Source organism: Homarus americanus, unplaced genomic scaffold, assembly GCF_018991925.1.
Source record: "Homarus americanus isolate GMGI-L3 unplaced genomic scaffold, GMGI_Hamer_2.0 scaffold34345, whole genome shotgun sequence".
Taxonomy (NCBI): Eukaryota; Metazoa; Arthropoda; class Malacostraca; order Decapoda; family Nephropidae; genus Homarus; species Homarus americanus.
Window position 1 is genome coordinate 860164 of NW_024736072.1, and position 13571 is coordinate 873734.

The window sequence follows — 13571 nt, forward strand, 5'->3', positions numbered from 1 at the left end:
CTGAGTTTGTTGGGCATGTCTCTCCCGTCTGGCTGTGGCGGGTCCTGCTGTCTCCTCCCGTCTGGCTGTGGCGGGTGCTTGCTGTCTTCTCCCGTCTGGCTGTGGGGGGTCCTGCTGTCTCTCCGTCTGGCTGTGGCAGGTCCTGCTGTCTCCCGTCTGGCTGTGCTCTCCCCGTCTGGCTGTGGCGGGCTGTCTCCGTCTGGCTCCTCTCCCGTCTGGCTGTGGCGGGTCCTGCTGCTCTCCCGTCTGGCTGTGGCGGGTCCTGCTGTCTCTCTGGCTGTGTCTGGCTGTGGCGTCCTGCTGTCTCTCCTGTCTACGTCTCTCCCGTCTGGCTGTGGCGGGTCCTGCTGTCCTGCTGTCTCTCCTCCCGTCTGGCTGTGGCGGGTCCTGCTGTCTCTCCCGTCTGGCTGTGGCGGTCCTGCTGTCTCTCCCCGTCTGGCTGTGGCAGGTCTGCTGTCTCTCCGTCTGGCTGTGGCGGGTCCTGCTCTCTCCCGTCTGGCTGTGGGTCCTGCTGCTCTCCGTCTGGCTGTGGCGGGTCCTGCTGTCTCTCCGTCTGGCTGTGGCGGGTCCTGCTGTCTCCCGTCTGGCTGTGGCAGGTCCTGCTGTCTCCCGTCTGGCTGTGGCGGGTCCTGCTGTCTCTCCTGGCTGTGGCGGGTCCTGCTGTCTCCCGTCTGGCTGTGGCGGGTCCTGCTGTCTCTCCCTCTGGCCCTGTCTCTCCCGTCTGGCTGTGGCAGGTCCTGCTGTCTCCCGTCTGGCTGTGGCGGGTCTTGCTGTCTCTCCCGTCTGGCTGTGGCGGGTCCTGCTGTCTCTCCCGTCTGGCTGTGGCGGGTCTTGCTGTCTCTCCCGTCTGGCTGTGGCGGGTCCTGCTGTCTCTCCCGTCTGGCTGTGGCGGGTCCTGCTGTCTCTCCCCGTCTGGCTGTGGCAGGTCCTGCTGTCTCTCCCGTCTGGCTGTGGCGGGTCTGCTGTCTCTCCCGTCTGGCTGTGGCGGGTCCTGCTGTCTCTCCCGTCTGGCTGTGGCGGGTCCTGCTGTCTCTCCCGTCTGGCTGTGGCGGGTCCTGCTGTCTCTCCCGTCTGGCTGTGGCGGGTCCTGCTCTCTCCCGTCTGGCTGTGGCGGGTCCTGCTGTCTCTCCCGTCTGGCTGTGGCGGGTCCTGGGTCTGCTCCTGCTGTCTCTCCCGTCTGGCTGTGGCGGGTCTGCTGTCTCTCCCGTCTGGCGGGTCCTGCTGTTCCTCCGTCTGGCTGTGGCGGGTCCCTGCTGTGGCTCTCCCTGTCTCTGGCTGTGGCGGGTCCTGCTGGTCTGGCTGTGGCGGGTCTTGCTGTCTCTCCCGTCTGGCTGTGGCGGGTCCTGCTGTCTCTCGTCTGGCTGTGGCGGGTCTGCTGTCTCCTGTCTGGCTGTGGCAGGTCCTGCTGTCTCTCCCGTCTGGCTGTGGCGGGTCCTGCTGTCTCTCTCCCGTCTGGCTGTGGCGGGTCTTGCTGTCTCTCTCCTGTCTGGCTGTGGCGGGTCCTGTCTGGCTGGCGGTCCTGCTGTCTCTCCCTGTCTGGCTGTGGGTCCTGCTGTCTCCGTCTGGCTGTGGCGGGTCCTGCTGTCTCTCCCGTCTGGCAGGGGGTCCTGCTGTCTCTCCCGTCTGGCTGTGGCGGGTCCTGCTGTCTCTCCCGTCTGGCTGTGGCGGGTCCTGCTCTCCTCCCGTCTGGCTGTGGCAGGTCCTGCTGTCTCTCCCGTCTGGCTGTGGCGGGTCATGGCTGTGTCTGCTCTCCGTCTGGCTGTGGGGTCCTGCTGTCTCTCCCCGTCTGGCTGTGGCGGGTCCTGCTGTCTCTCCCGTCTGGCTGTGGCAGGTCCTGCTGTCTCTCCCGTCTGGCTGTGGCGGGTCCTGCTGTCTCTCCCGTCCTGGCTGTGGCGGGTCCTGCTGTCTCTCCTGTCTGGCTGTGGCGGGTCCTGCTGGTCTGGCTGTGGCGGGCTGTCCTGTCTGGCTGGCGGGTCCTGCTACTGTCCGTCCTGGCTGGGTCTGCTGCTGGTCTGGCTGTGGCGGGTCTTGCTATCTGGCTGTGGCAGGTCTGCTGTCTCTCCGTCTGGCTGTGGGTCCTGCTGCTGTCTGGCGGGTCCTGCTGTGAAGGTGATGCATCTCATCCTTATTGTTAATAAGTAATCGTTTATGACCATCACGTTCCCAGAGGTTAAGTCAAGTCAGAATAGGCTAGGCTAGGCTAGGCTAGGTTAGGTTAGGTTAGGCTAGGCTAGGTTAGGAACTTAGGATATGTTTAGGATGCGTTTGGTTAGGTTAGGTTAAGTTCATTTCGCCAGACCTATGACAAGATTAACTGCGCTAATGATCTGTCGAAATTGGTCATGGTGTGTTGGATGGGTGTAGAGGTGTCGTCTTTGGCGAGTTGTAAGTCGTGGGAGCTTATTTGGTAGACCTCCAAGCACCCTCCCACGCCTTGGCCCGGCACTGTGGTGGGCTGACCGCACAACATGACCCACCTTCATGCAATGTGACCCGGATGGTATTGGGCGCGACCTGGCGTGGCCCGCGACACAGACCAGGTCACGGCGGTCACTCGTTTGCGGTAATTGGGGTTGGTTAGCGGTCTGGGAACTATAGGGGAGGGTTTAGGGGTCGAGGGAGTGTGTATTGGTTTCTCTGACATGTCATGTGTCACGCGGGGTATTTCTCTTGTTTCACCCTTAACAGCGGTTGACCTGTAATTACCATCATCCTTCACTTGGTTATCAGGTGTATTTTTCACTCTGCTGTCAGTAGTACTTATTAGCTGTACTCGTCACCTGCCAATTGTTCATGCCAGTTGTCAATTGAAATCGTCAGCTATCAGTTGTACTTATCAGCCGTAAGTTGTACCTAGTAGCCGGCATTTGTACTTTGCAGCTGTCAGTTTTACTCTTCAACTGACGGAAGTACTTTGTAAGGTATCAGTTTTGCTAGACAGAAGTCAGCTGGACATATCAGCCGTCAGCCTTGCTTATCATCTGTTAGCTCTACTCGTCAGTCATTTGTATATATCATGTTTCAGTTATACTAATCAGCTGTCAGTCAAAAGCCAGTTATACTAGTTTATACCTGTCTTGGTTATACTAGTCGGGTGTCAGCTGTGAGTTACGTTCGTCAGCAGTCAGATATACTCCTCTGGTACATTAATATCCGTCAGGTGTCAATTATAAGTCTTCTGCTGTCAGGAATGTCAGCCAACTATCAGCTTCCTCTCAATATATTGTTCTCTTTGTTTCTAATCCTTTATCAGTTATTTCTGTATTTTGATTCGTCAGCTGTTGCTTGTATTGGGAATCACTTCTTTGTTTGTCAGCTGTCAGTTATAGTCGTATCAAGTGTTATGTATGACTATTAAGGCTGTCAGGTATTTGCCTTAACTGTCAGTTAAGTTATTTGATGCTCTTGGTAACTTGCCGAATGTCATTGTATTTTTTTTTTTTTATAGTTACCAGTAGTTACTTTCTGGCTGTCTGTGGTGACAACTGTTACTGACAGCTTGCCGTCTATCGTACCATTAGCCTTTGTAAATGTTAACTTGGTGGCTGTTTTCTTGGTGGCAGCTGTAACAGGTAACAGCTTGAATTGATAGTATTCTTGTTGTAACTAACTGGCTGTTTACTGCTGGCGGCTGTTACCTGTACTCTGGCTGTTACAATCAGTCTGTTGATAACTCGTCGGCTATCACTTAATATCGAAGGCTGTTACTCGATATCGAACGCTGTTACTCGTAATTTCCTGAGCTGTCATTTAATCAATAGGTGTTAATGCCGGTTACTTGATGTCAATATGTGTCGCGCCATTTAAATATGGATAGTCGTTATTAATAGATTATCAGCTTTTATTTGATAGAGACAGCTGTAACGAATAACTAGCCAGCTGTCACGAACCTCAACAACTGGTAGTAATAACATGTTGGCTGTCATATATTGGACCAGTTACAACGTAGGAACTCTTGCCTTCTCACCAGTCAAACGTAAGTCTTGTGTGGCGTTTGGTCATATTGCATGCGTCAGACTCGGTCGGTGGATCGCGCTGCACCATTAGTTGATAACCTAACCTAAGCTAACCTAACTTACTCGTCACTGGCCTGGTCATTATCTAACCTGGATCGAATTAGTAGTGTGAAAGGAAGGGTCGTTTATATTTGATTGGCATGGTCGTTGGATAATGCAAATGGGGGGAGGGGGGGGGATTGATTTGCCCCTGTCCATCCGTCCGTCCGTCCGTCCGTCCGTCCATCCATCTATCCATCCATCCGTCCGTCCGTCTTTTCTTCCGTTCAACATTGTTTTGTTAGCATCATTACGGAAATATTTGTGGTTTTCTCTATACGAGTCAGTGGATTACCATGATGTACACATTCACAACTATGCCTATTCTTATACTTACTGTAGTATTTATAGGTGTACGATTGTAGTATTTATAGGTGTACGATATATTGTTGAAAATAGAGAGAGAGAGAGAGAGAGAGAGAGAGAGTATGAATTAAAATTATTTTGGTTATAATTTTTCTCTTCTCTCCCACTTTATCAAATTTTTCTCCCTCTTTTGTTTTTTGTTTTTTCATGGGATTGCAATGTCGGTCTCCGGAATTGAGCATCAGGCGGCGTTGGTCGATGCCTAATGTGCTAAATCAAAACAGAACGCGCGGCTTGGTCCACTTAACTCCTCCCTCTCCAACACGGCGGTTTTTATCTCCCCTGGAATGACTGATGACCCTCCCCTGATATTGCCTCCGGTTATATCCCTCATCTCACATTATTGTTTGGCAAAATATTTCGTATCACGTGAGGAAGATTTAGTTTAAACCTCCCTAACACCCTCCGCCCCAGTTTATTTCACCTAACCTAACCCCAGCTTATTTCACCTAACCTAACCCCAGCTTATTTCACCTAACCTAACCCCAGCTTATTTAACCTAACCTAACCCCAGCTTATTTAACCTAACCTAAGCTTATTTCACCTAACCTAACCCCAGCTTATTTCGCCTAACCTAACGCTGTCTGGGAAGAGGTTAGGTTAGCGTGAGGGTGTTTGAATCATCAGGTGAATTAAGCTGGGGTGTCTAATCTTCAGGTAATCCAGTATTTGTTGTATTTTTGTTGCTGTTTATCTTAATCCTAAAGTGTAAGTTGAGTATTGGGAAAGATGATCGGGTCGTTGTCTCGCTAATTTGTTATAATTTGGTGGGTCATCACACATTCATTATCCTTCAGTGTTTAATGGCCTCGGCCTTATGTGCAGGGTAAGTTTATTAACATATCATGAAAAATAATTCTTTGAAGGTATATACGTGTGTGCGTGCATGGGTGAGTATTATGGAGGTGTGTGTGTGTCTGTGTGTGTGTGTGTGTGTGTGTGTGTGGTTCATATTTAAGTTAAGACAAAACAAAAGTACCGTATATATATATATATTAACAAACATCAGTGGGAACGCGGAGGAGGCTGTGGGTGTTGAAGAAGACTGACAAGTTTAAGGAATCCCTGTATTTCGGAGGAGACTGTGAGGTCGGAGAAGCTCGTAAATGCTGCACGAGACTGTCTGGGAAATTGGAGAGACTCGGGAAAGTTTCAAGAGATAGTGGGGAAGCGTTAAGGGGACTGTCGCCGCATGTTGGAATTATGTTGTGTGGAATTTGCAGAACTTTGGAAAATACTCTGTGGAAAAGTTCGGGTTTGGGGTGCGGGGGGGGGGGGGTAGATTATGTTGTTATAGGTGATAAGTCGTGTGGAATTGGTAATACGGGTGTTAGGTAATGGAAGAAGCTGCGGTACGGTGGAAGACAAGTGACATTCTAGGGAGGATGTTCATTGTTGGAGAACGTTCTTGAGAGACTCGAGAGAGACATTTAGAAATTGGATAATTCCGTGTGATGGAGTATAGAAGTAGTGGCAGGGGGAGCGGTAACAGTGACAGCAAGGGCGGTAATAGTTACAGCAGGGGCGGTAACAGTAACAGCAGGAGCGGTAACAGTAACAGCAGGAACGGTAACAGTGACAGCAGGAGCGGTAACAGTGACAGCAGGGACGGTAACAGCGACATCAGCGGTAACATTGACAGCAGGAGCGATAACAGTGAGGGGCGGTAACCAGTGACAGCAGGGACGGTAACAGTGGCATCAGGAACAGTAACAATAACAGCAGGGACGGTAACAGCGACATCAGCGGTAACAGTGACAGCAGGGCGGTAACAGTGACAGCAAGGACGGTAACAGTGGCATCAGGAGCAGTAACAATAACAGCAGGGACGGTAACAGCGACATCAGCGGTAACGGTGACAGCAGGAGCGATAACAGTGACAGCAGGGGCGGTAACAGTGACAGCAGAGACGGTAACAGTGGCATCAGGAGCAGTAACAATAACAGCAGGGACGGTAACAGCGACATCAGCGGTAACGGTGACAGCAGGAGCGATAACAGTGACAGCAGTGGCGGTAACAGTGACAGCAGGGGCGGTATCAGTGTTCGTTCATTTTCTACTCCATTTGAACATTTTTATGTTGGTGGGTACAGTAATAAGAACCATCTATTTCCCCTTAATTAACAAAACATTCCCGCTAATATATATATTGTTTGTTGTTCTACTGTTTAGTGAATTAGAATTTCGTTCACCTTTTACCCACCGACTTAGGACGTGTCTGTGTTGCGTGTTTTCTCATGCTTAACGTTTTAGATACTGGTGATATGTGGATATATTATGACGTGAGTTAAAAAGGCAAAAAATACCTCTGAAACTGATGTGATTTATGAATCCTGAAATTGACTTGGCTGTGAAGTAAATAAATCAACATTTTAGTATCATTTGTCATCATTGTGGGCCTGATGTGTGTTGAACTGGATGTGTAGTGCAAGTGATGTGTGTCTGGGTGTAGTGTAGGTTATGTATATCTGGGTTTAGTGTGTGTGTATGGGATTCAAGTTGTGTAGTGTAGGTTATGTGTGTGTGTGTGTGTGTGTGTGTGTGTATGTGTGATTCAAGATGTGTAATGTAGGTGATGTGTACCTGGGTGTAGTGTGTACTCGTATATGTGATTCGAGGCGAGGGTGAGTGCGTGAGTGAGATGAGGGTGGTTGGGTGAGTGAGTGAGATGAGGGTGGTTGGGTGAGTGAGTGAGGCGAGGGTGGATGAGTGAGAAAGGCGAGGGTGATGGTGGTCTTCAGTCAGCGAGGTCTTTGGTCAGGCGGCCGACCTGCCCTCCTGGTCCACACTCCTCTAATTTATAATACATTAGTGTCCGTACACACACACACACACACATACATACATACATACATACATACATACATACATACATACATACATACATACATATACTTAATGGTTACTAACATGTTTTATATATATAATGTTTGTAAATACTTGAAACTCGTATACTGTTATTTTAATACAGCCAGGGAGAAGGGATGATTATGGTGTGTTTGGTCATGGCTGTGTATTGAGGGAGGTGGAGGACTGCTTGTGTATCCTTAGTTATTTTATTTCAGTGTTTTATTTTTTATTTATTGTATTTATTATTATGATTAAATGGGCGTCAGTGAAAGTTGAATTTTCTTAATGCTGGCTTTTGTGTGTGTGTGTGTGTGTGTGTGTGTGCGCGTGCGTGCATTTGCTGATGTCTTCTTTATGTGTGCGTGTTTCTGTGAGCGTACATGTACTGGTGTTTGTGTGTGCGAGCTGGTGTCTGTGCTCTGTGTGTATATTTGAAGTTAATATGATTCTGAGCCAGGCACATACACAAATACACAGGTTCAGACACAAATAAACAGAGGCGGGGAGTGCCATGCACCATGCAGGCAGAGGACGGACCCAGAACAAGAGCCGTATATCCCAGAGGGGGCGAGGGATATAAATGATCCGTGGGCGTTACCGTGGTGCATGGGGCGACTCCCCTCACCTCCCCGCGGCTCACCGAGGGTCCTCCTCACCCTACCTCTCCTCAACACAACACACACTAATTAATATTACACCCTCCACCAAGGTTCACTCAACCAACCTCACCAAATTGGTGTAGTGTGTTGTGGACACCAGCAGTTCACCACACACCAGCTACACCAGTACAACAACCTGGCTACATCACTTTACACCTGCTGCCATGAACCTGTTCCCTCTATGTATACATCTGTAGGATTACCGTGCACGTGGGCTTATACTGGTGCTGTATAAGTGATTGTTACACACACACACACACACACACACACGCACAAATGTGTGTTCAGTATATGAATATGTGTGCGTGCGTGCGTGCGCATGATATTATTGATGTAAACCGGTTTAGCACAAGGTGGACTGGGAACACGTACTGCTATAGTTTTGCAGCCTGTCTGTACTGTATATATTGCGTAATTGTTTCTTATTGTTGCTGATAACAATTTGCCAGGCAAACAAAAACAGCTACATATTGAGAGCTTAATATTCTAAACAAATTATGCCATATTTACCTAAAACTGAACAATGATACTGGTGGCTGTTGCACATGTGAACACCTGCCGTTCTTCGTGTGATGCTCACAGCATGAAGGACCTGACCGGGAGGCAATGTGTAGGCTAAAGCTAAGCACACTTAAAAGTACAGGATGAACACAAATATAGTAATGATATATGCTCTTAATAGCCTAACTTGTCATTTTACACACACACACACACACACTATATATATATATATATATATATATATATATATATATATATATATATATATATATATATATATATATATATATATATATATATATATATATATATATATATATATATATTGTGTGTGTGTGTGTGTAAAATGACAAGTTAGGTTATTAAGAGCATATATCATTACCTTGTACTTGGTGTTCCCAGAGCCAGTGATACCAGTGTTGTCATTATATTTGGAAAACAAAACTCCGGGTTGGTAGGTGGAGGTTCCTTGGGTCGAGTTAGTGGTGTTAGCACGGACCGCCTTGATTGACGTCGGATCCTGTCATAGTTATCAGTGGTTGCATTATACAGTGTGGTCAGATTATAGGGTTGTTATCTCGGGGTCCCTGACAAGATTTCCCATTATCGAATTTCTGTGAAACCTGTAACTTGAAATAGGGATCCAGGAAATTCTCTTTTTCTACCTGGAACAACACACATCTCTAATTAGTTGCCGTAAGAATGGCATAGTAAAGGGTGTCTGTATGCTAAGCCTTCTCGTAGCTCTTGTTAAACTCTTGTTTCCTGACAAAACTTTTATAGACAGCAAGACTATGTTATCGATTTTTCCCTAATATTACCACAGCTTTCTAACGTGTAAGGCAGAAAATAAGGAACAAATCTTTACTGACAAATCATTCCACTTAATTCACCTACTGTTAATATTTGTTGTCTAGTTATTATTATTTTCTTATAGAATTCATTGGCTCTTTTGTTTGTTTGTTATTATTGGTTATGACCAGCTAGGAGGAATAACCCAGTTTATATCACCTGAAGATTAACCACCATAACGCTAACATTACCTAACTTAGCCCCCAGTTAGCGTGAGAGTGGTTAATCTTAAGGTGAAATACGTTATGAAATCTCCATGTGACGCATTTTGTTTAATTGTCATCTTATGCTAAAAACTTATTAATGTTTATATTTTCAATGTATCCAAATACATACTTTCATACATTAAACAAAAATCACCATTAAGTCACGACAGAATGATCTTCCTCAGCTGATCAAACTGGTATCAGTGATGTATTCTAAGGGAGCACCAGCCACCACGACTGTCCCCTTGTTTGTGTGAATGTTTTCATGTTTTTCCTGTTTGATTTACCTTTGTCGATATTGAATCTTATTTCTAGATTAAACAAATGAGTCGAGGTTACAGTTCGGTGAATGTTGTGGAACCTCTCTGATTGACGCAGTAGAATGTTAAGCATTAGAGTTGTGGTTTACAGGTAGCCGAGAATGCTGGTAATAAATATTGGTTACAGGTAGTTGAACAGAGAACTCGGATCACCTGTTTTATGATCTCTACCTCAAGTCAATAATCGTTGAAGCTGAAAGATTCTTCTGAGAGAGAGGGAGAGAAGAATTGGTCTTTGTAATTGTTATTGAGCTTTATCAACTTCCACTGTTGAAGGTCGTTAGTACATAGTCATTGTTTTTCGAGGTATTATTATTATTATTATTATTATTATTATTATTATTATTATTCCCGGTATTCAGTTTCTTCTTCACAAAGATTGTCTTGAAAATATCTGAGAAACAGCTTGACCAGTCTTAATGAAATATGTCAGATGATGCCTCTTACCGAGACGATGTGAAGGTCAAGTCCCAAGAGCAAAGATCAAGGTCACAGGAAGCTTAAATGCTAAAACACACATCACACACACACACACACACACACACACACACACACACACACACTTCTTTGACCGTGTTTTTGCTTGACTCGTTTTAGTCACCTTCTCTCTCTCTCTCTCTCTCTCTCTCTCTCTCTCTCTCTCTCTCTCTCTCTCTCTCTCTCTCTCTCTCTCTCTCTCTCTTTAGCTCCATTATTCTCATTATCTTTCTCTTCGTTCTCCAGTTCCGTGTTCTTGTTATCCATTCGTCTCTTCGTCCCACTATTCATTTTTTCTCCTCTTTCCTCGTCTCCTCCTCCTCCTCCTCGTTCTTCCTCCTTCCCATTCCCATGTGTTAGTACTCAGCTGGCGCGGGCCGTCACCTCCCTCCCGCTGGTTGGTGGTGGTGAGCAGGATCACCTCTCGCTTAACATAGTGATTGGCTCATTAACAAGATAAGCATTTCCCCGGGTGTGGCAGTAAGATGACAAACACGTGTATTTATCACACCCTAACACGTGTTCGTCGTTACCCCGCCACGCACGGCTGCTTCAAACCCCTCCCGCGCCCCCCACCCACTGCCACCACCCCAAACACGCCCCCACCACCCCAAACACGCCCCCACCACCACCACGAACGTTTCTTCCCGTACTTCTCCCATCTCCACGCCCACGCCTTCCCGCCTTCCACCACACACGCCTTCTCTTCGTCTTACACGTCACCAATATCACCTTCATACACGCCTCGTTTTACCATACCTACGTCCTGTGACATACACGCCTCCTTCACTAAGTCCATGTTCTCCTGTAACATAAACGCCTTCATTACCACGCCCACGTAACCTACCAAGTGCCCATTACCACGCCCACGTAACCTACCAAGTGTCCATTACCACGCCCACCCACTACCGTAACATACCGAGTTTCCATTACCACGCCCGTCGATTTTTTTTCCATTTCAACTGTGCTAGTTACCCCCCGCACCTTCTCTGGTTCTCGTCAAGGGAAATCATTAGTTATCCATTGTTCCTCATAACACTGCCGCAAACATTAACGGTATGTACAACAACAACGTCAACAATAACAACAGCAAAACATCAGCTGGCTCTTATCACCTGTAGTAAATGGTTGTTGTGATTGATGTACAGGTGTCAGGTTTGTATATTCAAGTTTCCATTGGCTTGATTCCTGAAGGATCATTTGAGGATTAGACACCCCAACCTCTTTCAGCTGTTATTATTAACCACCGTAACGCTAACCCAACCTAACTTGTGTCGAGCCTACAGTAACATAACCGAATTTAATTTGACTTAACCTAACCTAATTTCACGTTAATCTAACTTAAAACTTTAACCTATGCAATCTCACCTAACCCCTCAGGTCGCGTTTGGGAAGGTGTTCTTTAGACGAAATAAACAGGGTGTCTAATTTTCAGGTGATCCATGAGTTCTTAGTTTTGTCACAAATTGCTTCTCTGTGTTCACGCTGTGGGCTCAACTCCCCACAGTGAACATTTTTTTTTAACTTTAACACGTCAGTATAAGTGTTACACCTGTATGTTCGTAAATTAATTGAAGTGATGGCACTTTACACGTGTGTTCTTGGTCAAGTTGGTGACCCTACTCCCTCGACTCCGTGCGTGTAGCTGTCACCTCACACGACATGTTTCCTACTGTTATCCTTAAATACTAAAACGCCGGTAATCAGTGAGAACTGGCAGTGTGATTCTCAAATAACCCGTGTTGACTTTTCTTCTCACTTGAGGTGATTACATCAGTTATGGTAGAGTTTTAGTTCAAATTTGACGTATTTCTACCGCCACCTTTGTGTCATAGCTTGGATTAGATAACTATGTATTCAGTTAAAGGAATAACTAAAGTGTGACGTTTTGACAGTTCTGACTCAGAGTATGACAAATCCTTACCTAGACATTATGTTATGGAAAGACTAGAAGCAGTGCTTCAACTAAACAGTTTTGTTTTGATTGTTCGCTTATCCTATTACAGGGTAGTTATATTTCTAGACACAAATTTTTGTGGTTAAGAAAAAAAAAGGTGGCCCGTCATTGGACCAGGTGTGTAGAAGTGGCGGCACCTCCTGGGCTACAACAGTCTTCATTGGGCGGAATTTGTTAATCTTGTGTTAGTCATTCATTACAAGGATTTACGGCCTCGGGTTCATGTGTGAGAATCATGGGGTTGTTGTTGTATTATACACATGGCGTGCATCGACTATGTTATTAGGTGATGAGTGATAGTGGCGCATAAAGTGCTAATCCATTGTTTTATGAAGATGTATGTGTTCGCGGGAGTGAGGTGTGTGTGTGTTAGTATGTGAGTGCGCGTTTTTTATAATTTTGTTGCAGACAGCGGCTAGTTTATTGTGCACCCCATACTCACCCTGTGAGCGGTAGCGCAAAAAGGATGTCAGAGTAGAGGCCACAAAGGGTGCGTGTATAACAGACCCCAGTGGTCAGGATATTGTGACATTGAATGTTAGAGTATTTCCAGGACATTGTTTTAGTTGTGTACCGTACACAGGAGTTGACGTGTTCACACCTGCGTGAGGGGCATGCTGTCAGTGTGTGTGTGACAATATATGTCTGTTTGCACACTTTTTGTTTAGTTTTCACATTAACAAGAGGAGTATACTGCCAAAGGTATTTTTATCCTGACCGTAGTCATGATACAGTGGATTGTCTATTTTGACTATTGCCTGTTTTTACGTGTTTGCTTGTTTCAGGTCCATCAGCAAGTTCTTCTTGATTACAGTTTTAAGGGCTCCCTTTGACAGTCCTAGATTGCATTCAACGGTGTCTTTTTTATGCACGAGTTTGGCTGCTAAGTGTGTGTGTGTGTGAGAGAGAGAGTCTTCACCAACGCCGTGATTTTGTGCACTTGGCCTCGGTACATTTAACAATAAAGTTTATTGCAATTCCTTGTTTTATTGTCAGTATTAGTAGTGTCAGCATTAGTGGGTGAACATTTACTGTACTTTGATGTGAAACTAACTTTTGGTGCTCTGGCAGTCTGATGTTGGGTAATTTAAAGCCATTATGTTCTCTAAATTTTATATGATCTTTAGCACGCGAATTGTAACGGGATTATTTGTCGCCTCTGTGTGGGTGGGTGCGTGCGTGTGTATGCGTGTTTGTGTGTGTGTGTATGCGTGCGTATGTGTGTGTGTGTGTGTGTACAGAGGGTGGTGGGTGACTGGATGGTGTGGGGGCGGTGAACATCCGTAAATGTAGTGGTGAAGAAGGCGCTGGGCGGTGTAAGACTCCCG

The 13571-nt window shown here is 46.4% G+C and overlaps 1 protein-coding gene across 1 annotated transcript; it reads right to left on the bottom strand.

Moving 5' to 3' along the window:
- Positions 1 to 313: 313 nt before the first annotated feature.
- LOC121871922 (basic salivary proline-rich protein 1-like) lies at positions 314 to 10553 on the bottom strand. Its single transcript, XM_042374523.1, is given in 4 exon segments — positions 314 to 944; positions 1160 to 2016; positions 3463 to 3563; positions 10373 to 10553. Coding segments are annotated over 4 exon segments (1770 nt in total).
- Positions 10554 to 13571: the final 3018 nt, after the last annotated feature.